The sequence below is a fragment of the Bufo bufo genome, chromosome 10 (assembly GCF_905171765.1).
Source record: "Bufo bufo chromosome 10, aBufBuf1.1, whole genome shotgun sequence".
Lineage (NCBI taxonomy): Eukaryota > Metazoa > Chordata > Amphibia > Anura > Bufonidae > Bufo > Bufo bufo.
The window spans coordinates 141303484-141331474 of record NC_053398.1 but is presented as its reverse complement, the minus strand read 5'-3'; the positions used below and the strand labels follow the sequence as shown (position 1 = coordinate 141331474).

The 27991-nt window shown below is 44.2% G+C and overlaps 1 protein-coding gene across 2 annotated transcripts in view; it reads left to right on the top strand.

Annotated features, from left to right (window-relative positions):
• Positions 1 to 27781, top strand: part of PLCG2 (phospholipase C gamma 2) — a 126946-nt gene extending 99165 nt beyond the window's left edge. The window contains exons 26-34 of one of the 2 annotated variants that reach the window (XM_040410531.1): positions 992 to 1094; positions 5119 to 5328; positions 6178 to 6317; positions 6634 to 6748; positions 7069 to 7236; positions 8961 to 9049; positions 15847 to 16010; positions 18405 to 18451; positions 27084 to 27219. In XM_040410531.1, coding sequence (XP_040266465.1) covers positions 992 to 1094; positions 5119 to 5328; positions 6178 to 6317; positions 6634 to 6748; positions 7069 to 7236; positions 8961 to 9049; positions 15847 to 16010; positions 18405 to 18450 — 1035 coding nt within the window. In that variant the 3' untranslated portion in view covers position 18451; positions 27084 to 27219. Of the gene's footprint in view, positions 1 to 991; positions 1095 to 5118; positions 5329 to 6177; positions 6318 to 6633; positions 6749 to 7068; positions 7237 to 8960; positions 9050 to 15846; positions 16011 to 18404; positions 18452 to 27083 lie in introns of both variants that reach the window. The other variant, XM_040410530.1, reaches the window with a different exon arrangement.
• Positions 27782 to 27991: the final 210 nt, after the last annotated feature.

Below are 27991 nucleotides of genomic sequence, written 5' to 3'. Positions count from 1 at the left end.
GTCTGGATGAACAATGAAGGGGTTGTGTGACTCCAGCGGGCACCACAGCCTCTGCATTCTGATGATCGGTGTAGATGCCGTTGGTCTGGTGCCCAAACACTGATGACCGATCCTAAGAACCCTTAAATTAGCTCCGAAATGTAGGGGGATTAATAAAAATTCTTGGAATTGGCAGCCATGAGGTACCTTAAAGGTGTTTTCAGAGAGTTTGGATAGGTCATCAGTAGTGTTGAGCACGAATATTCTAATCGCGAATTTTAATCGCGAATATCGCCACTTCGAGAATAGTGTTGAATATTCTAATCGCGAATTTATCGCGAATTTATTACATTGCCGATTTTTGCAAATCAAGTAAACAATTACTGGAGATCATGAATTCTCGAATTTGCAAATTTATGGCCTATGCCGCTCATCACTAGTCATCAGTATCTGATCGGTGGGGTTCCAACACCCGGGACCCCCGCTGATCAGCTGTTTGAGAAGGCAGCTTTCCAAGCACAGCGTTGTACGTTCTGTAGCGGCACAGCTCGGCTCCATTCACTTCTATGGGGCTGAACGTGATACCAAGCACAGTCACTATACAATGGAGGACACTCACGAGAGCAGCAGTGCCTTGTCAAAAAGCCGATCGTCGGGAGTCCCGGGCCCCCACCAATCAGATACTGATGGCCTATCCAGAGACTAGGTCATCAGTATCAAAATCTTTGAAAACCCCTTTACATTGGTAGTCCCATGTAATATGTCACACACGCATCTGGGTGTAAGTTGCTTCATGAAGTTGGGTTACCCTTCTCTGTCCAAAAGACCTGGGGGAATCGGACCTATATCCATTCATAAAAATAGAAACAAAGCTTCCATTAGCTTTAGGATAGTGTATTACTTGCCTTCAAAAGAATGAATTAAAGAGGCAATGATAAATTTCATGCTGCTGTACCGTTTGGCTCCTCATTCGTCAAGCTAACCTCATTATCTCACGTGAACCTATCTGCAGGATTACTTCATCAAGACCTGTGAGAAGAATCAGGCTATTGCAAAAGAGATGTCGGACATGGTCATTTACTGCAAACCAAGGAGTGAGGCCAAGGACAACTTAGGTAATGTTGGGGGTTTAGACGTTGTGAAGATTTTCCTCCATGTCCCTGTTCCTTTCAGTTTGATGGTTTAGTTTTGGCTGAATTTTGAGGACTGGACTGAAAGAGACTTGAATCCATGAGCAGTAAAAGGGCCCATTATCTAAACCCATCATAGTCACGATAAAGTCTCTGCCTTCGAGGAGCATTTATCTTTTGCGTTTTTTTTTTCTTTTTGCACAAACCACCAAATGTAATTTCTAATAGTTCAAAAATGTACCTTTTGATATAGTTTATCCTAAAGAAAGATGGCGACAGTCCATCTCTGCGTCCTAAACATTCCTGCAACAAGATTATGGCCTTTTATGCCTGTACTGACCAGGAGTGCACTAGAGAAGAAGCTGGCCAACTCAAGTGTTTTTCCGGCAGAGCCAGTCAAGTGCTAATGTATTCAAAACTGCATCACGAAATGAATATATGTGGAACGCCTGGTGGTCACCTAGGTTCCTGGTCATGGATGATGATGATGATGATGCTAAAGCTCAATGGCTTCTATACACTTTATAGTATAATGCTTCTAAAATTGCTAAGTAACCATGGCAACCAGGACTGCAGTAGCGTCCTGGTTGCCATGGTTACCGATCGAAGCCCCAGCGATTAAACTGGGACTCCGATCGGAACTCTCCGCTGCCACCAATAATGGGGAGGTGATTTTAATTAGGGAGGGGGGGGAGAGGGGAGGCCGCACTGGCCACCAATGATGGGGGAAGGTGATTTTAATTAGGTGGGGGGGGGGGGAGAGGGTAGGCCGCACTGGCCACCAATGAATATAATACTGGGGAGGGAGGGAGGGGGGCCGCACTGGCCACCAATGAGTTAAATACAGGGGAGGGAGGGGGGCCGCACTGGCCACCAATGAGTTAAATACAGGGGAGGGAGGGGGGCCGCACTGGCCACCAATGAGTTAAATACAGGGGAGGGGGGTCTGCCCCCTCCTGTCTGGCAGCACCTGATCTCTTACAGGGGGCTATGATACGCACAATTAACCCCTCAGGTGCCGCACCTGAGGGGTTAATTGTGCTGATCACAGCCCCCTGTAAGAGATCGGGTGCTGCCAGGCAGCAGGGGGCAGTCATGTACACAGTTCTTAGTATATTCTAACTTGAAGCGTCCCCATCACTATGGGAACGCCTCTGTGTTAGAATATACTGTCTGATCTGAGTTTTGACGATCTAACTCAAATCCGATGGTATATTCTAACATAGAGGCGTTACCATGGTGATGGGGACGCTTCAAGTTAAAATATACCATCGGATTGGAGAAAACTCAGATCCTATGGTATATTAACTCCTGACTTTACATTGAAAGTCAATGGGGGACGGATCCGTTTGCAATTGCACCATATTGTGTCAACGTCAAACGGATCCGTCCCCATTGACTTGCATTGTAAGTCAGGACGGATCCGTTTGGCTCCGCACGGCCAGGCGGACACCAAAACGACTTTTTCTTCATGTCTGCGGATCCTCCAAAAATCAAGGAAGACCCACGGAAGAAAAAATGGTCATGTGCATGAGGCCTAAAGCTGAAACAAAAATAAGTACAATTCAATAATAAAAAAATTGTCCCCAAAGGTGTACATAGCCTTTAAAGGGGTTATCCAAGAGTATAAAAATGTCCCCCATATGCCGGGCCTCTCACAATGAATATACTTACCCCGCTCGAAAGCATCCGGTGTCGGGGGGAGCAGCCAATGGCAGGTGGGCACGGGGACGAGCCTCCCTAGTGTCACCTGCGATGCTAGAGAGGCTCGTCCTCATCTGCCATTAGCTGCTCCCCCCCGACACCAGATGTTTTCATCCGTGCACGTAAAGAAGCAGCAGCGGCGGTTCGGGGAACAGGAGTGGCGCGGTATATTCCCTGTGAAGGGCCTGGCATATGGGGGACATTTCTATACTCTTGGACAACCCCTTTAAGGTGAAAAATGGTTTGGTCCTAAAGGGGTTAACAGCTATAACATTTTATAATTTTTTTGGGCTAGCAGCTTAGTTTTTGCAGCATTTTTTTTGGACAGCATGAAATGATGACAGGTTCTCTTGAATCAAAGGCCTGGGACTGTTATTGTGGCCCAGTCCCATTCAAGTAATTACAACTCTGGAACCCCTACCGTATCCAGAAAGGGGCCCCATGAAGAGAGAGAGAGAGTGCGCTGAGCAAGCGCAGCCACCATCCATTCACTCTTATGGGAATTCCGAAAATAGCCGAGTACTGTCTTGGCTACTTCCAGCAGTCCCATAAAGGTGAATGGAGAGGTGGCCATGCATGCGTGGTACGCTCTCCATTCATAGCTATGGGAATTGCGAAAATATCTCAGAACGCCCATACAAGTGAATGGACAGTATGGCGCACATGTGCATTGCGCCCTACTTTGCTTTGGGGGCACCGTTCTGGAGATAGGAACAGTATCCCTGAGGTGGGACCCGCACCTATCTAACATTGGTGGCATATCCTAGCAACATGCCACCAATGTCCGAGATGACACAGCCCCTTTAAGTGGCACTTTCTTAGGAGCATTGTTGGACAAAAATTTCTTAAGAAGAGATTCGTAACTTTGTACAGGAGAAGGCATTGCCTGATTTATGGCTCAGTGACAGTTTCCCAAGCGTAATAACTTGTTTCCATCTCGACATAAATATATTCCATTCTACCGCCTTGAGCAGGTCCAATTAAAATAACTCATTTAATTATGCAATTATTTTAACTGTTGGTTAATGAGTAATCTGGGGGCTGACAATTATGAAAGTTCACCTAAACGCATGTGAAGGTTGCAGATATATATTTTCCATCAATGACAGCAGAAGGCGCGAGTGACATTATTCTGCTGTGTCCCTCAAACGCCACAAAATGAATATTCAAATTAAAATATTTGCATATTTCTGTGTTAGCGTCTAGCCGTAGTCATCAGTTACATTCCTCTGTATTTTTATTGTATAGTATTCTTCAATAGACGGATAAGAGGGTAATTAGTAACTGAGGAGCCTTACAGAAAACTGTTGTATTGGCACCTCTGAACCCCCGGGGGTAAGTGAGCGCTGAGGTCACACAATACTAAGCATTTAAGTGAAGAGTACAAAACCCTAGCATATGGAGATACATAGGTCTGCACAGATGCTGCATACACAAAACGGAAGTTGTTTAATTCAATTTGCATAGCTGCTTTATTTTTTATGTCAAAAGTGAACATGTCCTTTAAAGGGGTTGTGCAAGAATGGGGGTGGGGTTGGCCAATGCCCCCACTTGGCCGGACCTGTAATGGGAAACTTTCTTACCTGCTTCCTGCTCCTTCTTCTCTCGGCATGCGATGATCTGTTGTCTCCCTCACTGGAAACATCCGTTTTGATGCCAACTGCAGCCAATCACTGGCTGTGGTGGTCACTGGAACCCTTTGCGCCATGCGACCGTTTGCCATGATGTACCGGGAGCTAGTCACCACCGTGGCCAGTGATTGTCGAAATGATTGTTTTCAGAGAGGGAGACAGCAGAGAATCACATGCCGGGAGGAGAAAGAGTGGGAAGCAGGTAAGTAAGCTTCCCTTTACAGATGCAGCCAAGTGGAGGGGTCCCCCATTCTTGCACAACCCCTTTAACTTATATTCCTAAATTCAGGGGTGTAGCTAAATGTTCATGGGCCCTGGTACAAGAGTTCAGCTTGGGCCCCCCTTCCCTCAGTGCTTTGTGGCCAGGGAAGCACATAGCCGTTGTGCTGCCTGAGGCAAAAATTGAAATGCCAAATTCTTGACCTAACCCCTTCCCTCCAGCCAGAGGTGTAACTTGACCAGCATGCACTTTCTATAATACTGGTGTCTTCTTATGTGGCACAAGGGTCTTTGGGCCCCCTTAAGCTCCTGGGCCCGGTAGCGACTGCTACCTCTGCACCCCCTATAGCTACGCCCCTGCCGAAATTAACTAAATGATACAGTCCTCGAGTGGCCAAGTTCTTTTATTTTTCATGTCGATAAAGTTATAAATGTCTTAATTTTCTTACTTACAGAGAGACCTGATTTCCGAGAAATCCGGTCGTTTGTTGAGAATAAAGCAGAAAGCATCTCAAGACAGAAACCCCTCGAGCTTCTGAGATATAACCGCAGAGCTTTAACTCGGGTCTACCCAAAAGGACCGCGAGTAGACTCCTCTAACTATGACCCTCTGCACCTGTGGTTATGTGGATCCCAGATGGTTGCTCTGAACTACCAGACACCAGGTATGGACCTTACAGATGTGAATGTATGAACCATATATTTCAGGTTATCTGTCATGCTGCAATCCTCCACACTTTATTAGATAGTTAGTGAAGATGTTTTTACAAGGATGTCCACTTTTCGCGGTAGATGCCCAACATCTCCAAGGATTTGAAATGTCTTTATTTACATACATCTTGTGATATACATTGGGTAAAGAAGCCCAAAAAAAAAAGCCTGATTTCCTTCTATGTTCTTAGAATACCTTACCAGCCATAAACCTTTTAAGGCTTAAATATATAATTACAACGATGGATCAAGCTGGCCATGACATGAAATTTTGGTCATCAGGTCGCAAGACAACTCTCTATCTAATAATAAGTCCACAGAGGTTGCTTAAAAGAGAGGTTAAACCAGTGGTGTGCATAAAAGGGATCAAAATAAGCACCTTGACTTTTTGTCAGGTCAGACCCTAAGGGCCTGGTTTCCATCTTAGGCACTTTCCATGGCCGTTTGGCCAATTCTCCACCCTGTTACGTCCTAACTATGCAGTCCTATACCGGTTCCTGCCACTCCGTAGCACAGGGTATGGAACCAACCAGGGTTGGTAGGTTCTTTCTCTTAGGGCATCACTGATGGTTTGTAGGCCCTTGGGTCATACTAGATATTGGATACAGTCCAATTCTTGGCAGCCACTTATCTCACTCAAGCCCTGCCTGCTCATTTGAGTGAAATGGCCTCTGGTAATAGGAGAAGAAGGCTCTCGTCCAAACCAACATTCGATTTTACAGCTATCTTACGTCTGTGCCCAGCAAGTTCCTCAGATTTTGCAGTTGCAAAATAGAATTTCTTGCCTTTTCCTCTCTTTCCAGATCGTTACATGCAGATAAATGATGCCATGTTCTCCCACAATGGCCGATGTGGATATATTTTACAACCAGAGTGTATGAGACAAGACTCCTTTGACCCGAGTGCTTCAACGAGACGGGGACAAATGGTTTTGACCATTAAGGTGATTTTTTTTTAAGCCTCCTGATGGTGTAAAACCTTACTATTTCACCACTGCTCCCGTTCCCACGCTTTTTGGTCTTCCGGTGGTCTCTTTTTTCCTGGTCCCTCCTAATACACAAAAAATGACTGCTCGACCTTCCATTGGAGGAGACCGGCAAGAGACTAGGAAACACCAGATTTGGAGCAGTGGGGGACTGATAAGGTATGATTTATTCTATTATTTTAGACCATTCTGAGCCTCACTTTTTAAATGTAATTGGCAGGAAAACCTCTTTACAATTTGTATATTATGTGACACTGATGGTTTATGCTCTTAGGTGATCGGAGCTCGTCACCTGCCGAAGCCAGGACGTGGTATTGCCTGTCCATTTGTAGAGATAGAGATATGTGGCGGAGAATATGACAACAACAAGTTCCGAACCAGTGTTGTCAGTGAGTATGGGACCATTACCAATAAGCGTAACAGTATTGTAATGTTCCTTTAAATTTCCATGCTTGTGTTGGAGAGCTCTGAGATTTTTTTTTATATTTTTGAATGATTCATTTTGTCAGTGATAAATGAGGTTTTCATCAGTCCTCGCTTTGCTTATTTACGCTGGTCTTTTTCTCTAGCGAGCTCTCATGGTGATTGAATAATAATTGCTTCATGCCTTCGAGCCTATATTCACATTCCTGAACAGAATTAGACATTGTAAAATGCCAAAAAAAATCTTAAGTAGTGTCGAATTCTGAATTTTACTGTTTTCCTTTAGATGACAATGGCTTAAACCCCGTGTGGACCGCTATTCAGCAGCAGGCCTTGTTTGAGATCCATGAACCAGACCTGGCGTTTCTGAGGTTTGTGGTATACGAAGAAGACATGTTCAGTGACCCGAACTTCTTGGCGCAAAGTACATTTCCTTTAAAGGGTCTGAAAACAGGTACAAGTAATAGGATACAATTACCATATAGAATACTTACATTAAGTGGAAGCTAAAGGCTACTTTCACACTCGCGTTTTGGGACGGATCCGTCATGGATCTGCAAAAACAGATCCGTTACAATAATACAACCGCATGTATCTGTCATGAATGGATCCGTTTGCATTATCTGTAACATTGCCAAGACGGATCCGTGATGAACTCCATTGAATGTCAATGGGGGACGGATCCGTTTTCTATTGTGCCAGATAGTGTCAGAGAAAACGGATCCGTCCCCATTGACTTACGCTGTATGCCAGGACGGACCCGTTTGGCTCAGTTTCGTCAGGCAGCGTTTTGGTGTCCGCCTCTAGAGCAGAATGGAGACTGAACTGATGCAAACTGAGCGGATCCTTTTCCATTCAGAATGCATTAGGGCAAAACTGATCCATTTTGGACCGCTGAGCCCTGAACGGATCTGACAAACGGAAAGCCAAAGTGTGAAAGTAGCCTGAGTCGCTCCTAAATCTAATGTGTAGTCAAATTTCCTAAAACATACTTATGAGCGTGATTTTACTTATATACAAGTGTCCAAATCCTCTGCTTCCCTTTACACAGCCATAGAGTCAAATGATAAAATTCTAGCTGCCTGTAGCCACTACATATGACATTTTATACCAACCATTAAAGGGAATGTGTCATCAGAAAATGACCTATTGTCTAAATCACATTTTGTTAAACATATATATATTTTTTTTGCATTTTTGATCCTTTTTGCCTAGAGAAATCTCCCATAGAAGTCAATTGGGTCATCTCCTGTCCATTATGTCTATGACCCAGCTGGCTGCTCTCAAAAGGACAGAAAGGCTTCACATATTTTAGGCCTAGTGACCAGTGAGAAAACTGCATGATTTTAGGATAGGATTTAGGACAAAAACAATGTTAAACAATATGTAACAAATGTAATTTAAACAATAGGTCAATTTTCTGAAGACACATTCCCGTTAAACAGGTTGTGCCATGATAAAAATGTATTCCTTATTGGTGGCGTGGCAGGGCACATACTTGACCTGCCACCATTCGTACAGGGGCATGGGACCCCTGTTTTTATGATTGGTGTGGGTCCGACTGCTGGGACCCAATCAGATAGAAAATGATCCCCTATCTTAATACAACCCCTTTAAATCTGTCATCAGTAAGCTCCTCCTAGTGGAGGCAGAAGTGGGTGGAGCTGAAAAAGGTCCCAGAGTATTTGATTTTGATACATAAGAAGTAGAACAGTAGATTTATATTGTGAAATGGTAAAGGGGTTATCCGACCCCTATAATGCCCCTTCTAACGCCTGGGCCCCTCACCCAGGTTGTATTTACCGTGCTCCCCGACACCAGCGTCGCTTCTGATGCCTGCATGGCCGCCACTGCATCTCCTCGTTGCGCGGATCAAAACATAAGGGGGGAGCAGCCAATAGCAGACCGCGATGGGGACAAGCCTCCCTAGCGTCACCCACGATGCTACGGCGGCTTGTTCCCGCCTTGGCCTGCTGTTGGCTGCCCCCTGTATGTTTTGATCCGTGCAACGGGGAGATGCAGTGGCGGCGGCCCTCAGAAGCAACGCGGCGGCTGGGCATTAGAGGGGGCATTAGAGGGGTCAGATAACCCCTTTATGGGGGACGTTTCAGTCACAAGTATGAAAGACTATCAACCAATATGCACAATTTATGAACGTAGCTGTCATGTACTTTTCAGGTTACAGATCGGTGCCACTCAAAAATGGCTATGGTGAAAATATAGAACTGGCTTCCCTCCTGGTCTACTGCCATATACAAAAATACCTGGTAGGTTGATCAGTTCCAGTATTTTACAAGGATGGACTCTTACATGGTTTCCTCTACTACTGTTTGAAGCGGCGTCACCATGCCACTTTGTTTCCTAATCCCAGCACTGTCCTTTTTGTAATCATCTTTTTATACTTTACACTTTTTATGTGTTGCACAGATAAGAAATACATGGTGATGGCTTTCATGTATTTTGCATACAGACAAGAGGTAGCGGAGGTCAGAAAAAATTAACAGAAGCGGCCAACAGGGGCAAATAGATTATTGTGAGCCTGCTTTCGGGGGTCTCTTAGAATATACCATCTAATTGGTGAAAGATCCTCAGTCAGTCTAGAGAACAGAATGAAGCCAATTTATTCCATCGTTGCCGCGCTGAATCCCGTACAATCTCCATACATCACTTTTTTTTTCTTCGGGGCAGCCATTGGGAAGGACCATCTATCATCCTCAATGGCTTTTGAACTATCCTAAATAGGACGTTTTATTCACCAGGAGGAGGGTCTGAAAATATTTTGATGAATCTACGATGAACCGTGAATCTTTACGACCGTTACAGAGTCAAACACTCTGCCAATGTAATCTGAATGCGGAATTAAAACATGAGCGGCGCGGCCCGATCCATCTGTTCTGTGACTTGAAAACTCCTCAATAAACTGTTATAATTTAATAGTAGGCCTGCTTTGATAAAAAGCACATCTGCAGACACTTAGACGGGAAATGGGAGATCATAAAGGCCTACAGATGGCTCGAGGAACAGACATTTCTGCGCCTCGATAGCACAGATCTGTTGAAGAGACTAACAAAGTCTAAATTACTCTTCTGATTACGTTGTCAATTTAGGAAAATTGGGTAATTTTTAAAGAATATCAACTCAATTTTTATTTTTTTTATGCATTCCAAAGCGAATGGGAAGCTTTTCTTTACATTTTCTTACTTTCAGTAACTCGTGAGGTGTCTGCAAAGCAGAGTTATCCAAACTCATGGCGTAGGCAGTTTTACCAGAGATAGAAAAACTTTAGTCTTTACCGGTCTTTAGGCATTTAACCCTTTCATGGCCAAGGATGTATGACATTGCTTCAAAGCTAAAGTTTAGTTCTTGGTATGGCATTAAAACCCAGAACCTTAGATTTCAAAGGATATTCCAAGAGTACTACTCGGGATGCAGCACTTCTTTGAAGTCGGGGAGCAGCATGGAAATTTTGACTTCCTGGTTCTAAGGGAGGGAAGGACCTGCAAGCAACATCAGGAAGAACGATCGCTGCGTGCACACCCTCCACTGATCCCAGGGAGAGGAGAGGTGGGAACTTTTTTCCTGTTATCACCTCTCATACCAATCACAGCCTGTTACCGTCATCTCTTCACCTGTACAGCCTCCAGTGATCCCAGAGGGAAAGATACAGGAACTTTTCTTCATGATGTCACCCCTCTTACCAATTCGGAAGACTAGAGTAAGGGATAGAGAAGCATTGTTTTCCACTAAAGTAGTGATAAGATGAACACTTACACATCCAATCATCCCTTGCCCACAAACATTTGATTACGTCATTAGTGCCATCAGGATTGCGATGATTTCCGTCAGTAGCATGTATGAGCTCTGCATAACCCAAACTTTTATTATTAGGAGCTTCTGTGTGTCTTAGACCCTGCTTGGGTGAGACTTCCAGCCACAAACATGGAGTTTTATACATTTTTTTTTTTTTTACAAAGCATTACACTTTGTATTTGAGTTATGTATAATTCAAGTTTTATTTGCGAAAATTGTCCTGGCAGCAAAAAGGTTTTATGAGATTACCAACTAGATTTTCTTTTATCCACCACTGGTTCACAACATTCTGGAATCGGCCAAACCCAGCTCTATTCCATCCACTATGTCATGAGTAGCATCAAGAAAATACTCAACCATATAGGACATTTAGATGGACATTCAGTATTTCTATGTGGACTCGCTAAGCATTCACAAAGAAATGCTGAATTATAAGGATTGACCTTATTTTTTATGGAAAAGTGCAGCTTTCAGAAATCTTCTATCTTGGAAATGTTTTTACTAAGACATTTTACTTTCTAACTGCATTGGTGAAGGGAAGTACCAACAAGGGTTAACACAGCAATAGACATTAAACAACTTGTCTGCTATTAACATCCACACTTGAATTGAATTTTAACCTACTAAAGCTGGAGAACATCCAGACCTTGGATCAGACTCCAAACCTTGATTAGGCCTAAGATGGAAACGGGACTTCATGTAAAAGTCATACTACCAGGATTTTATACTTATCCGCCTATAAGATGTTGAACACTGGGTGACCCTGGAGCAGGAGTTTGTGGACACACCTCTTCAGGCTCTCCTATGGATCCAGCTGTCACGATAGATGGGGATAAGAGGGACACCAAGTAAACAAACAGCAACAGGAAAACAGACTAGGCCCCAAAGGAGGGAGGAGGGAATGGTAACCTCCTAACAATCCCTGAGCCTCTCCCTGACTGCTGACAGTATAAGCAAGTCCTGATGGTGAACGAAATTATACGCTGGAACCTAAGCCCTGCTGACACTGTCGCAAACCCTAACTTAGGGAGCGGGGAATGAGACAGCCGGAACCTTCCACCGTGAAGGGACCAGCGTCTCCCTGAGACCTAGAAGCAACACACGCACAAAGGAGAAAACAGGAGAACTTAGCTTGAGACGAGCGGGAAGTAGAGGATCCAAAAACAACCAGCATAGAACTCCAGAAGGAAAATATCAACCGCAAAGTCGGCAGTAAGAGGCGGACTCAAATAGAGCCTCTTGAACAGCTAACGAGCAGAACCTGTGGAGAGGTGGAATCCAGCCCACAACAACAAACAGAAAGGAAACACTAAAAGACCTGTCAGATAGACTCACGTGCTGCAAGTCTATCCGATCCTCTCAGATCCCTCACAGGGCACGCAGTGACTCCAGCCTCTTGAGGGACCCGAAAGTGCCTCCTCTGCACATCCTAATGCATCACCTTATGGCTTTGGAGAAGGTTAGTGTGGAAAAACATTCTATCACTTATTCTTTTTTCTAACCCACTATTTCCCCCAGGACGCCACTGTGAGTCTTTCCTCGGTTAGAGGACAACAGACGAACCCCAGCTCCACACGATTCTAGTAGGCTCAGAGTTTCGTCCACTTTCGGAGCTACAAGTTACATCTCCTTCCCTTAATCTCTCATGGTTAGAATATAACCAACTTCGATCTTTTCTGTCCTTGGGCAGGGTAGGAGCCTTGCTCTTGTCCTCCCTTACTTTCTTTGAGGGACTCTACATCTTGTGATCCCCACCTGCACATGCCATCTTCTTAGTATATCGACTTTAACTGGCAAGTTCACATGGGGAGCCACTGGGTTTCCTCTCAGCATAGGATAAAGAACTGAACTTTAACTATGTCCCAGTCACACAGACTGAAGGTATTTTCTTTTACCCTTCAGTCCCGGATAGGATTTTCTCCACGTACACTCTCATTACAGGAAAGAGACTGGTGGGCTCAGCACAGGCAGCACTGCTATATCTTCTATTGGTTCTCAGAAGAAAGACCTCGATTTTCCCTAATTGCTGTTAGAACAGTCATATCACGTCACTGGAGGTCCCTCCCCCCCCCCTTCTTGTCCGAATGACAGGAGGAGATGTCCCATTTGGTTCACATGGAGGAACTTTCTGTGGAGACCTCTGGTTACTTCTACAAATTTCTGAGACTTTGGCAGCCTTGGATCACCTTCATTCCCCTGAGTTTTTGACTTGGTTTCCATCTGTGGGAGTGGATTGGGGTGTGACATCCTACAGGCAATTAAAACAAATGTATTTTTTGTCTCTCTCCCTCCCATTTTCTCTCCTTGTTCTTCCAACTACAATTTCTCTCTGTTTCTTTCCAGCTTGATTGACACTTGGACAGTTTGTTATGACTCAATTGGCCTAGCCCCCTAGGCATTTTATTTATGCCGAAATTGCTCTCTCCCCCTTGACAGGGTATAAGCTCAGTACTGCATGGACCTAACAATCTTTTGATCTGTTTCCATTTATACTGTATGAATGCCATTCTTGCTCATGGTCTAATAATTACTTTCATGGTGGTTAATGCAAAGGCTTTCTACTATTTCTTCGGCATATATACATACCTTGGAGAGACCAAAAAATGGGGGGAGGGGGCAGTAGCGCAGGGGCAACACGTGAGGTGCACGGTGGACCGATGAGGGGCCAAAATATAACACACAGTTCATCAGTTTACTCACGGTTAGCAGAAAGCCTCCCTGGGCTGGCAGCGCAGTGTTGAGGTAGACAGCACGAAATCCTCCGGGGCACGCTCTGTGGTAGGAAGCATCAGCCAAGATGGTGGTTGAGGTGCCCTTGATGTTAGGGGTGCTTAGGGTGCTTGTTGCAGCTGAGTCCCTTGATGGTTTGTATCGTGACGCCAGTACCGTTAATGGTGGTACAACCATTAGTAGTAATAATGAGGTAGACAGTGGTGAAATGCAACTCACAACTTTTACTGTTGATGACTTTGGTTGCAGCAGTACAAAAATACAGTCTCTTAATGTTACAGAGTTGGTTCTGAAAATCCACTGTTTCTAGGCTTTTCAGGTTTTAGTTTGGAGCAGTGGGTCAGGTGTACCTTGTTCCTATTGATGTGCTGGATCCTATTCCTTGTCCTTTCCCTACAAGCTGAACATTTGGACAGGTAAACTCAACTGTCTATCAGAAGTATGGTGTGGCTGCCAGAAGCTATAAGTCCTCCACCATGCGCAAAGGTCTCTGTGGCCCTCAATAATGGCTCTTATCACCGATGATTCCTTAGGAAGCTTGTTTCTATTCCAGGGAGGCAAACTCTTCTTCTACTGGTCAGGGATGCAAGTCTATAGTCCGGCCACAGAAGGAAAACGCTCTTCTGCGCCTCACATCTGAGTATCACCTCCTAGCGGAGTTGGCTCCACTCACTAATCTGTGTCATGGATTCTTCACTCTACATTCTCTCCCACTAATCTGATCTGACCTCCTCTGATCTGCATCCATTCTCAACCCTGAACTCCACTCTGGTCTGATCTCCTCAGAGAGACCTCTAACTAGGCCCTAAGTATATATATGGCCTAAGTTTTATCCCCATCTAGTGGTGGGATGTATAAATTACACCTAATCGGCCTGGTAACAGGGATTTTGCAGATACATTAATACAAAGTCATACAATACCGCACAATACAATTGTTAAGATAAAAAGTGCTTTTAAGCAGTGCCCACACACACGTAGTGGGACGCTGCACAAGCCCTTTGTTATGTTTATATTATTTTCTTTTCTCTACTTTTGTGAAACTTTAATAAAAATTGATTAAACGTGACCTATAAAAGTCCTTTCCACTGCTCAATGTGAAATTTGCTGGGGACAGATCTGAAGCAGTAACAAAAATATTGTGTTTTACTGAAACTTCCAGTAGATCTGATTGGACAATCAATAGTAAGTGAATTCCAGTGACGTGCCGGGTCTCTGCTAGGCGGAGGCTTCCGCCTAGCAGTGTTCCCGGTGTCGTCACAGTCACTAATGAGCTGGCTTTAGCGCTGCCCTAGCCTGTTTTACAGGTTAGGGCAGCACTAAAGCCCGCCCATTAGTGCCGGTGACATCACCGAGAACACTGCTAGGCGGAAGCCTCCGCCTAGCAGAGACTGGGTACGTCACTAGATCTGCAGAAAAAAAACCTTGCCCTGTACGATTCAGTGCAGGGCAAGGGAGAGCATCGGCGGATGGAATGCTCCAATGCTCATCTCAGAGGGGCTGCCTGGGAGAAGAAGGGGATATGTCCTGGTTCACCGGACAACCCATTTAAATGTACCAAGATATTGCTATATACTAGTGCATAATACAGGCTGGCTCCCAAAAAAGTAGCCCGCCTCCACAAGTCAGAAAAGTTGCTGTAAGTGGTCGCCATTCAGGTTCCTGCATCTTTGGGCAGGTCGGATTCTGTTGGCTGATACCGCTAGTGATGCTGTGGATGGGGTTTGTGATGTTCTCCTCGAGTTCCTCCCGGGGATGTGGATTGTTAGCGGACACTTTCTGATTTAAATTTTCCCACAGATAAAAATGGCATGTGGACAAGTCCGGGGAACGTGGTGGCCCCATAACCCCCCGCTCACAGTTCGCTCCTCCGTAAACAGTTCATGAACCCGTCCAAGTGAGCTCCGCGAGGTGAGGCATGCTGCCCCATCTTGTTGGAAAAAGCAGGACATTAGTTCTTCTGCGGCATCACTTCTGAAGAGCCGCCAGCAGTATCGGCCGACAGAATCCGACCTGCCCAAAGAGGCAGAGACCTGAACGGGGACCACTTTCGTATCTTTTGTGGCTTGTGGGTAATTGAAAAAAACAATCCACTTGCTTGTTCATCTTGTCATACTATCGCTGGAGGTAGGCTACTTTTTAGCGGGCCACCCTGTAGTATGCACAGGTATCATTGAATCTATAGGGCATTCCTATAATGTGCATGATGGATTAGTGGGATATATATATATATATATATATATATGCACATAAGAATATCTGCAGATTTAATCATCGAGAAATGAGAATGGGGTGGATGGCCAGAGAAAGCGGGAAGATACATGCTTGTCAGTTTTTGTGACCGAGCAACTGACTGGAAATATGGCGGACTCAAATTAGCTTCTTCTTGAATCAAAAAATATATTAAGAGGAAGAGTCTAGAGGACAAAAATGAGCTTACAACATAAAGACTGTATATGCACGTTTTCTAGGCATACTAAGAACTTTACTGATAATTATGGATAATCACGCGTTCTTTCTTAAAGGGACTAGGAGAAGAGCTGTATTCAACATCCGCTATGATGGGCCATAATAATGAACTGGCATTATACGACACGCACAAGGCCGTAAGGGGGATACCTGGCAGAGAACCCAATAGGCAACATGTGCTGGAAGGCAGTGGAGCTGCAGTCCCAGATCCTGGTAAACGGTAAGCATGGAGCAAAGATGGAGCTTGTGGTGTCATCTCAGTATCTTGGGTCAACCTGGACCAGTATTATCTACAAATCTGAATCACACACGCCTACTGGGACTTGTAGGTTGCCCCAAGTCCAAAAGCTTTACACTGGTGGTGGCAGCTGACATTCTGTCCTTTTGCACTTGGCACTCCGAAATAGTGGCTCTATGTCCTTGATGTGATGACTTACTCTTGGGTTGTGTCTCTCCTGCAGTAGTTTTCACAAGGGCTGGTTTGTAGGAAATGTCATTATTCGCTTGTCCGGTGATAGTTACACTTTTACTACTACTTGTGCATGCTCTCTACTGGCGGTGGCAATTATTTCTAATACTGGTGATGTTAGGAATTAAAAATTCAGGTGTACTATTATTTTTAAGACTGGACTACAGGTATGCAACAATATATTTTCCTGCTTCTAGTTTCTTACATTATCTCGTGAATATTATCCAAAATTATTCCAGTGTAGGAATGATTCAAGTCAGAATTTGACTGTGACTTCTCCAGGAGCCTAAGAGCCAGCATTGACCCCCACAATGCGAGCAACTTAATGCGCCCATAACGTAGTAGCCGGCAAAAAATTGTGTGTGCGTTTGTGTCCATTCCAATACTGATGTGATTTCCATTGACAGAGGTCAGTGGAAATCGAGCACAGGTTATATAGTCACTAGGAGTAAAGTCACTCGACTCAAATGGCATAACTTGTGGTATGTCACTCTAGGTAAGTCTTGGGAGGTCAAGATGACGGTCTTTGATCTCTCCTGTGCTGCCTATCTAGCCCTATAGGACCCTGGTAGTATTGGCAGGGATGAGACTACCTGTTCCTCCGAAAGGAAGGACGAACAGGAGTCTCCTTCAGGCCTAATACAAACAACAGGGAAATGCAACACACAGAACCCAAACAGAATACAAAAGGGAAAGGAAAGACTTAACTTCAAAGGAGCAATGGAATCACCAGGAACTCTGCCGAGATCCGCACACCAGCTATCCCCAACTGAAACTGAAGCTATAGACCGCACAGCATTGTGGGAGAAGCAACTATAAATAAGGAAGGTTAAATGACCACATTAGCAACACCTGAAGCAAGAGGTGAGGCCATTACCAGACACAACACAGACGCCTATTGATCCACAAGGAAAACCTGTCAGATCAAACCACGTGTTGCCAGTCTCACCGATCTCTGCCACCTGTTGCGGGAACGTCCGTGACAGCAGTGCTTTGTGTGTGGCAGGTTCTCCGCTTGCCAGCCGCATGTGGACAGAGTGTCCGCTGGACCCTATTATACTTAATGGGGCCGGCAGACATCCAACCTGCATCCGGTGAATTCCGGCAGGCTGTTCTCTGCTGAAATTCACAACTCTGGTGTGAAACTAGCCTTAGTCTTCCCTACCCTGGCTGATGGGATGCTCTCACTGTAGACGTCTATTAGGGAACACCTCTACCACCCCAAAAAAGTATGCTCACAGTAAAGATCTATATTTTCTCCACCACCAATTACTACTCCCGCTCCCCCCTCCATCTCAGTTTCTGCATAACATTCACAATATACAGTACTAGAGAGGAATTGTTTCTCCATCCGGAGTCCCTGGGTAAAAAGTATGCACATGATGTCTCCGTCAGAAGAAGGAGCTGCTTCTCTGGCGCCATCTGTTGGCAGCTTCCCTGTAAGTCAAGTTCTCCTCGTCAGTTCAGAGAAGGGTTGTATGCAAATGAGTCAGTCTAGTGCCATCTGTGTCAACTTATTTCGGTTTTGTTATTTATGGGTTGGAATGTGATAAAATTGCGAGGTTATATAAGAAACCAGGTGAATTCTTGGGAAGGAGCCAGTCATAGGTAAGTTTTATGAGTTTTCAGCTGGTGACGGATTGTACAGACACTAAGGGCCAGATTTATCATTTGCTCAAGTCAAAATAATGGAGTGCAAAAGTCGCACATCTTTGCACAATCGCTAAAACTGAGCAAACATTTGCGACTTTTATTGGCTCTGCGCTATGCTCGAAAGTTTTCTGAAAGTGGGGGCGTGTTTTCTTGTTTTCAGATTTACTATTGCGACAATTTAAAAAAGTTGCCAAAAAATTGCGCAATTTCATTCCAGTGAGGACCATGCTTATCTAATGCAACTTTTTAATAGAACATGCGACTTTTTCGTAAAGACGTGCGACTTTTGTAAAGCCGCTTACTGAAGGATAAACTGCTACCGTCAAACCACATTTATCACAGTATTAAAGGGCCATTAATAAATCTGACTTTGGACATATGTAACAGTGGAGTAAGATGTAAGTGCAATGATAAATCTGGCCCTAAATGTCTGCTCTGAGCAGGGAAACTAACTAACTGTTAGAATTATTCCTTATCTCTCTCTTATTCCAGTGCAGGAATCGGAAAGCTCAATCCTCGGGTTCATCCTGATTTCTAAGGTAAAGGTTTGTGTTCTGGGAAAATCAACTAGAGCGGTCAAAAAGATTTCATTCTTTCAAAACCGTGAGGATAAAAAAATGAAGACAACACATCCTGGTCTCCTAAGGTCCTCAGCATTAGATTGCTGGATGTATCCCCTGCACAAATAGGCAGATTTGCCATTTGGGGACTGGGAAAGCTGGGTGGCAGGACCTGCACGGGCTGGTGACTATATTGGCTGTCATCCAGATTTCTGACATAAACAAGCAGCAACGGAGTTGAATCCTTTTAATGTGACATAAGAGGACGGCTCAATGATTCACAGATCACGAGCGGAGTTTGTCTTTCTGATGTCATAATGTGGTCACAGTGCTGCCAGCGTAGAAGTACTGTGATGTCATAATGTAGTCAGTGCTAGGTGTGTAGATAGTACTGTGATGTCATAATGTAGTCAGTGCTAGGTGTGTAGATAGTACTGTGATGTCATAATGTAGTCAGTGCTAGGTGTGTAGATAGTACTGTGATGTCATAATGCAGTCAGTGCTAGGTGTGTAGATAGTACTGTGATGTCATAATGCAGTCAGTGCTAGGTGTGTAGATAGTACTGTGATGTCATAATGTAGTCAGTGCTAGGTGTGTAGATAGTACTGTGATGTCATAATGTAGTCAGTGCTGCCAGCGTAGATAGTACTGTGATGTCATAATGCAGTCAGTGCTAGGTGTGTAGATAGTACTGTGATGTCATAATGTAGTCAGTGCTAGGTGTGTAGATAGTACTGTGATGTCATAATGCAGTCAGTGCTAGGTGTGTAGATAGTACTGTCATGTCATAATGCAGTCAGTACTAGGTGTGTAGATAGTACTGTGATGTCATAATGAAGTCAGTGCTAGGTGTGTAGAAGTACTGTGATGTCATAATGAAGTCAGTGCTAGGTGTGTAGAATTACTGTGATGTCATAATGAAGCCAGTGCTAGGTGTGTAGAAGTACTGTGATGTCATAATGAAGTCAGTGCTAGGTGTGTAGAAATACTGTGATGTCATAATGCAGCCAGTGCTAGGTGTGTAGAGATACTGTGATGTCATAATGAAGTCACTGCTAGGTGTGTAGAGATACTGTGATGTCATAATGCAGCCAGTGCTAGGTGTGTAGAGATACTGTGATGTCATAATGAAGTCACTGCTAGGTGTGTAGAGATACTGTGATGTCATAATGAAGTCACTGCTAGGTGTGTAGAATTACTGTGATGTCATAATGAAGTCAGTGCTAGGTGTGTAGAAGTACTGTGATGTCATAATGCAGCCAGTACTAGGCAATTAGGGGTACCGTGATCTGATAATGTAGTCAATGCTAGGTGTGTAGATAGTACTGTGATGTCATAATGAAGTCAGTGCTAGGTGTGTAGAAATACTGTGATGTCATAATGCAGCCAGTGCTAGGTGTGTAGAGATACTGTGATGTCATAATGAAGTCACTGCTAGGTGTGTAGAGATACTGTGATGTCATAATGAAGTCACTGCTAGGTGTGTAGAATTACTGTGATGTCATAATGAAGTCAGTGCTAGGTGTGTAGAAGTACTGTGATGTCATAATGTAGTCAGTGCTAGGTGTGTAGAAGTACTGTGATGTCATAATGCAGCCAGTACTAGGCAAGTAGGGGTACCGTGATCTGATAATGTAGTCAGTGCTAGGTGTGTAGATAGTACTGTGATGTCATAATGCAGTCAGTGCTAGGTGCGTAGATAGTACTGTGATGTCATAATGCAGTCAGTGCTAGGTGTGTAGATAGTACTGTGATGTCATAATGCAGTCAGTGCTAGGTGTGTAGATAGTACTGTGATGTCATAATGTAGTCAGTGCTAGGTGTGTAGAAGTACTGTGATGTCATAATGCAGCCAGTACTAGGCAAGTAGGGGGAACCGTGATCTGATAATGTAGTCAATGCTAGGTGTGTAGATAGTACTGTGATGTCATAATGCAGTCAGTGCTGCCAGCGTAGAAGTACTGTGATGTCATAATGCAGTCAGTGCTAGGTGTGTAGAAATACTGTGATGTCATAATGCAGTCAGTGCTAGGTGTGTAGAATTACTGTGATGTCATAATGAAGTCACTGCTAGGTGTGTAGAATTACTGTGATGTCATAATGAAGTCAGTGCTAGGTGTGTAGAAGTACTGTGATGTCATAATGAAGTCACTGCTAGGTGTGTAGAAGTACTGTGATGTCATAATGCAGTCAGTGCTAGGTGTGTAGAAGTACTGTGATGTCATAATGTAGTCAGTGCTAGGTGTGTAGATAGTACTGTGATGTCATAATGAAGTCACTGCTAGGTGTGTAGAGATACTGTGATGTCATAATGCAGCCAGTGCTAGGTGTGTAGAGATACTGTGATGTCATAATGAAGTCACTGCTAGGTGTGTAGAATTACTGTGATGTCATAATGAAGTCACTGCTAGGTGTGTAGAATTACTGTGATGTCATAATGAAGTCAGTGCTAGGTCTGTAGAAGTACTGTGATGTCATAATGAAGTCACTGCTAGGTGTGTAGAAGTACTGTGATGTCATAATGAAGTCAGTGCTAGGTGTGTAGAAATACTGTGATGTCATAATGCAGCCAGTGCTAGGTGTGTAGAAGTACTGTGATGTCATAATGCAGCCAGTGCTAGGTGTGTAGAGATACTGTGATGTCATAATGAAGTCACTGCTAGGACGGAGAAGTACTGTGATGTCATAATGTAGTCAGTGCTAGGTGTGTAGAAGTACTGTGATGTCATAATGTAGTCAGTGCTAGGTGTGTAGATAGTACTGTGATGTCATAATGTAGTCAGTGCTAGGTGTGTAGAAGTACTGTGATGTCATAATGCAGCCAGTACTAGGCAAGTAGGGGTACCGTGATCTGATAATGTAGTCAATGCTAGTTGTGTAGATAGTACTGTGATGTCATAATGCAGTCAGTGCTAGGTGCGTAGATAGTACTGTGATGTCATAATGCAGTCAGTGCTAGGTGTGTAGATAGTACTGTGATGTCATAATGTAGTCAGTGCTAGGTGTGTAGATAGTACTGTGATGTCATAATGCAGTCAGTGCTAGGTGCGTAGATAGTACTGTGATGTCATAATGCAGTCAGTGCTAGGTGTGTAGATAGTACTGTGATGTCATAATGTAGTCAGTGCTAGGTGTGTAGATAGTACTGTGATGTCATAATGCAGTCAGTGCTAGGTGCGTAGATAGTACTGTGATGTCATAATGAAGTCAGTGCTAGGTGTGTAGAAGTACTGTGATGTCATAATGAAGTCACTGCTAGGTGTGTAGAAGTACTGTGATGTCATAATGAAGTCAGTGCTAGGTGTGTAGAATTACTGTGATGTCATAATGAAGCCAGTGCTAGGTGTGTAGAAGTACTGTGATGTCATAATGAAGTCAGTGCTAGGTGTGTAGAAATACTGTGATGTCATAATGCAGCCAGTGCTAGGTGTGTAGAGATACTGTGATGTCATAATGAAGTCACTGCTAGGTGTGTAGAGATACTGTGATGTCATAATGCAGCCAGTGCTAGGTGTGTAGAGATATTGTGATGTCATAATGAAGTCACTGCTAGGTGTGTAGAGATACTGTGATGTCATAATGAAGTCACTGCTAGGTGTGTAGAATTACTGTGATGTCATAATGAAGTCAGTGCTAGGGGTGTAGAAGTACTGTGATGTCATAATGCAGCCAGTACTAGGCAAGTAGGGGTACCGTGATCTGATAATGCAGTCAGTGCTAGGTGTGTAGATAGTACTGTGATGTCATAATGTAGTCAGTGCTAGGTGTGTAGATAGTACTGTGATGTCATAATGCAGTCAGTGCTAGGTGTGTAGATAGTACTGTGATGTCATAATGCAGTCAGTGCTAGGTGTGTAGATAGTACTGTGATGTCATAATGAAGTCACTGCTAGGTGTGTAGAATTACTGTGATGTCATAATGTAGTCAGTGCTAGGTGTGTAGAAGTACTGTGATGTCATAATGCAGCCAGTACTAGGCAAGTAGGGGGAACCGTGATCTGATAATGTAGTCAATGCTAGGTGTGTAGATAGTACTGTGATGTCATAATGTAGTCAGTGCTGCCAGCGTAGAAGTACTGTGATGTCATAATGCAGTCAGTGCTAGGTGTGTAGATAGTACTGTGATGTCATAATGAAGTCACTGCTAGGTGTGTAGAGATACTGTGATGTCATAATGAAGTCAGTGCTAGGTGTGTAGAAGTACTGTGATGTCATAATGAAGTCACTGCTAGGTGTGTAGAAGTACTGTGATGTCATAATGAAGTCAGTGCTAGGTGTGTAGAATTACTGTGATGTCATAATGAAGTCAGTGCTAGGTGTGTAGAAGTACTGTGATGTCATAATGAAGTCACTGCTAGGTGTGTAGAAGTACTGTGATGTCATAATGAAGTCAGTGCTAGGTGTGTAGAATTACTGTGATGTCATAATGAAGCCAGTGCTAGGTGTGTAGAAGTACTGTGATGTCATAATGTAGTCAGTGCTAGGTGTGTAGATAGTACTGTGATGTCATAATGAAGTCACTGCTAGGTGTGTAGAGATACTGTGATGTCATAATGCAGCCAGTGCTAGGTGTGTAGAGATACTGTGATGTCATAATGAAGTCACTGCTAGGTGTGTAGAATTACTGTGATGTCATAATGAAGTCACTGCTAGGTGTGTAGAATTACTGTGATGTCATAATGAAGTCAGTGCTAGGTGTGTAGAAGTACTGTGATGTCATAATGAAGTCACTGCTAGGTGTGTAGAAGTACTGTGATGTCATAATGAAGTCATTGCTAGGTGTGTAGAAATACTGTGATGTCATAATGCAGCCAGTGCTAGGTGTGTAGAAGTACTGTGATGTCATAATGCAGCCAGTGCTAGGTGTGTAGAGATACTGTGATGTCATAATGAAGTCACTGCTAGGACGGAGAAGTACTGTGATGTCATAATGTAGTCAGTGCTAGGTGTGTAGAAGTACTGTGATGTCATAATGCAGCCAGTACTAGGCAAGTAGGGGTACCGTGATCTGATAATGTAGTCAATGCTAGTTGTGTAGATAGTACTGTGATGTCATAATGTAGCCAGTGCTAGGTGTGTAGAGGTAGTGTGATTTCATAATGTAATCATAGTGCTGGGAGTATAGAGGTACTGTGATGTCATACTGTAGTCATAGGGCTGTCAGTGAAGAGGTAATGTGAAGTCATAATGTAATCATATTGCTGGGAGTATAGACTTACTGTAATGTCAGTGTAAAGCTACCATGATGTCATCATAATTTGGCCACAGTGCTGTCAGTGTAGATGTTATAATGCAGCCACAGTGCTGTCAGTGTAGAGGCACAATGATGCCGTAATGTACACAGTGGTATTAGAGTACACAGTGATGTCATAACGTCATCACACTGCAGTTAGTATACAGGCACAGTGATGTCACAAAATGTACACTGAGCAATTACTGTAAACAGTGATGTCATAATGAAGTCACAGTTTTGTCAGTATACAGATAATGTAATCATAGGGTTTTTAGTGTGAATACCTGCACATTGTTACTGCACATAAGGATCCAGGAGCACAGGCGAAAATTAATTTTTCCCCAGACTGTGATTTAATATTAGGTGACTTAGCCGCTTATGTCCATAAGTTAAAGGGGTCCTCTCACTTCAGCAAATGTCGTTTATCATGTAGAGCAGGGATGCTCAACCTGCGGCCCTCCAGCTATTGCAAAACTACAACTCCCAGCATGCCCTAATAGCTGTAGGCTGTCCAGGCATGCTGGGAGTTGTAGTTTTACAACAGCTGGAGGGCGGCAGGTTGAGCATCCCTGATGTAGAGGAAGTTAATACAAGCCACTTACTAATGTATTGGGATTGTCCATATTGTCTCCTTTGCTGGCTGGATTCATTTTTCCATCACATTAGACACTGCTCGTTTCCATGGTTACGACCACCACAGCAGTGGCTGTGCTTGTACACTATAGGAATAGCTGCCGGCCTCTCTGGTGGTTTTTCCTACAGTGTGCAGGCATGGCCACCACTGATGGATTGCAGGGTGGTCGTAACCATGGAAACGACCAGCGTATCATGAGATGGAAAAATGAATGAAGCCAGCAAAGGAAGCAATATGGACAATCACAATACATTAGTAAGTGCCTTGTATTAACTTCCTCTACATGATAAATGCTATTTGCTGGATTGAGACAGCCCTTTAATACTAGTGAAGAGACCGGTCGGCAGCCCGGGTAGGCTGGTGGATGCTCAGTGGTAGGAATACTCTGTCAATACTTTATGAAAAAATATCACGGCACCCACCTATATGCAAGTAATGTTACTTTTGTTTAGTCAAAGGCGCTCCAAAATGTATAATAATGGCGGACACTAGTGTTTCAGTCCCAATACATGGACCTGGTTCACAGCCTGTAATATATACAGAAGTAAAAATCAAAAGAGAGGAATGCAGAAGAAATGCACAATCCTTCTGTGCAAAGTCCATATACGAGGAATGGGACACTAGTGTCACCCGTTACTGTGCAAATTCTGGAACACCTGTGAATAAAGACAAAAAACAGTACTATACGAGCGTGCCATGGTATTTTTTCTCAAACTACTGTAGGTTAATATATCAAGGGGAGAAAACCAGAACTGGATCGCACATCCACAATGCTATGCTTAGATCCAATTAAACTCTCAGCGCAATATTAAAGTGTACAGCCCCCCCATACTGCATGCTGTACAAAAGGCATTAGTATACATTTTGATCAAAAGGCATAAGCCCGCTCACCACGTCAAGGTTACCGCTTTGAGTGGGACCTACTCTGACAAAAAGGCGCAGCCCTAGTAGGCGGCGGGACCCAGGAGTCAAACAGCACCCCTGCTGTACACTAATGCCTCTTGTACAGCATGCAGTATGGGGGGGCTGTACACTTTAATATTGCGCTGATAAGCGAGTTTAATTAGATCTAAGCCTAGCATTGTGGATGTGCGATCCAGTTCTGGTTTTCTCCCCTTGATATATGCATGTTGAATCTTTCCTCTTTATTACTGGTATCAGCACTTCTCCCATTCGGCACAGGTGGTTTTAATTTCGCAGAAGTCTGCATATAAGTGGTAATTGACCTGCAGTTCCTGATAGCAATGGACATGTTGTGTTAGACAACTGTTCACATGGTGCAGTGGCCTTTGTTTTTGTCGGGCTGTGCTGGTGGGTATTGTCGGACAGCAGGGTTGTTGTTTGATTCCTGGGTCCTGCCGCCTACTAGGGCAGTGCCGCTTTGAGCTGCGCCTTTTTGTCAGAGTAGGTCCCGCTCTAAGAGGCAACTTGACGTGGTGAGCGGGCTTATGCCTTTTGATCAAAATGTACACTAATGCGTCTTGTACAGCATGCAGTATGGGGGGCTGTACACTTTAATATTGCGCTGAGAAGAGAGTTTAATTAGATCTAAGCATAGCATTGTGGATGTGCGATCCAGTTCTGTTTTTCTCCCCTTGATATATACTGTAGGTTAATGCTGACCAGCAACGTGCTACAATTTTTATGATAAAACCATTTGTTCTTCGTGAATTGTGCCTAAGGTAAAAAATATGCGTATGATTAATACAAGAAATCCATCACGCTCTGAGTGCCAAGTGCAAATACCGGAGATAACAAGAAGCGTGTGCGCAGCCTAATGTCAAGGGGGGGGGGGGGCGGCTCGTACAACGACACCTGCAACAGTCTACATATTGTGAATGATACTTCAAATACACAATCAGTTCCTATACTCCAGTCACATCGTGAGCTGTATTAAAGAATTATCTGTTTCCTTCCAAATTTCATGAGACTCAAGGGACAAAGAGCTACCAAGAGCTCCCAGCTTGCAGATCAATACTATGGAGGCGACGACGACATGCCTGGCATACAGCTAAACAGGACATCAGAATAGCCAATCAGCACAGCAGCTGAGAATATTCCTGGTGATCCGATTGGTTAGTGGACAGACAGCAAGTCAAATGTCACAATGTTCCTCCCAAATGTCCTTTTCAGTTGAATGCCAGACACAGTGGGGGGTCATTTATTAATGAAATACGCTAGAATTCGGTGTATTTCAGGACCAGATTGCGGGCAACAGCTAGTTGCGCCACAATCTGTGTTTTCTTCCCTGTTCACGCCAGGTCTGAAATTGTGCGGGTAGCATGGGCGGGCAAGGGGACAGGCTGGCCGGCCCATCTCATTTGCCATTTTCTAAAGGTCCTAAAAGGTCTGAATGTAAGACAGCAAGGAAGCTGCTGTCTTACATTTAGACCGGCGGTGGATACGCAGAAGTTATGAAGAGGCCGGCGCCTCTTCATAACTTCGGGGGAACCACCGCCGGGTTTTACCGTCTAAAACACTGGTCTTAATAAATGTGCCGCCAGAGGAAAGAAGGATTTGGTGTGCTGGATTTCAACAAGTCCAATCCTTTTGTTCTCAGGGTTGATAAGCTGCCACTGAAGCTGTCTGGCAGTGGCTTATCCCCTCTCGATATTGGGAACGCTTGACCAAGAACAGGTGTTTGGGGTTTCGGAGGCAGTAGACATGAATTTACTGGACATCGGGTTCGTTTTCTCAGGTGACCATACTGTAAATTAAACTTTTGCTTCTCCCTCTCTTTTAGGTTAGGAACGAAACAGATCAGTAACAGCAAATTTTACATTGGTCTACAATAAGTGGACAAGTTCCACCGAGTTTGAAGAAAGTCGAGAAGGGAGGTCTTCAAAGGAAGCCTCTGTGGATAACGCACTGTAACTAGACTTGGTGCCACCATGTTTATGGTTCCCAAAGACGATGACCACAAACTTACTGTAGCACGACCGGCGCCATCCTCAGGAATGTTGTCATATTACTAAATATCAGGGTGAAAAACAGTTCTAAGCCGAACATGAAGAAATGTCTCAGGTTACGTTAGATGATTGACATGAATGTGGTCCTGCCCCCGATGGGCTTCGTGCTTTGCTTTGAATTACAGCCATGTCAGGACACTGCTCCCCAACATCACCCATCGTGTAGACCTCATTTTCTGCGTGTACTAACTACTGGCCTGGGGGTGCTCAAGAAACACAACCTGGACACAAGCTGAAGAAAGGACTGGCCGGCTCTGAAATAGTCTTTATCGTATTTAATGAAGGGAATGAATCTTTGCTGTACGTGTAAATGGAGTTCGATTACCCAGCGGATCCATTGATCGATTACTCTATTGAGTTTAAAGGGGTTCTCTGGGTGTTTAATATTGGTAATCTATCCTCTGGATAGGTCATCAATATCAGATCAGCGGGGGTCCGACACCTCCACCGATCAGCTGTTTGAGGAGGCCTCGGCGCTATCCATCCATCCATCTGACTGGGGCTGAGCTGCACTTAGACCATGTGACCGATCAACGTGACATCACAGGCCTAAGGCTACTTTCACACTTGCGTCTATACTTTTCCGTTATTGAGATCCGGCAGAGGATCTCAATACCGGAGAAAAAAAAAACGCTTCTGTTTTGTCACCATTCGTCGTCAACGGGGACAAAACGGAACTGAA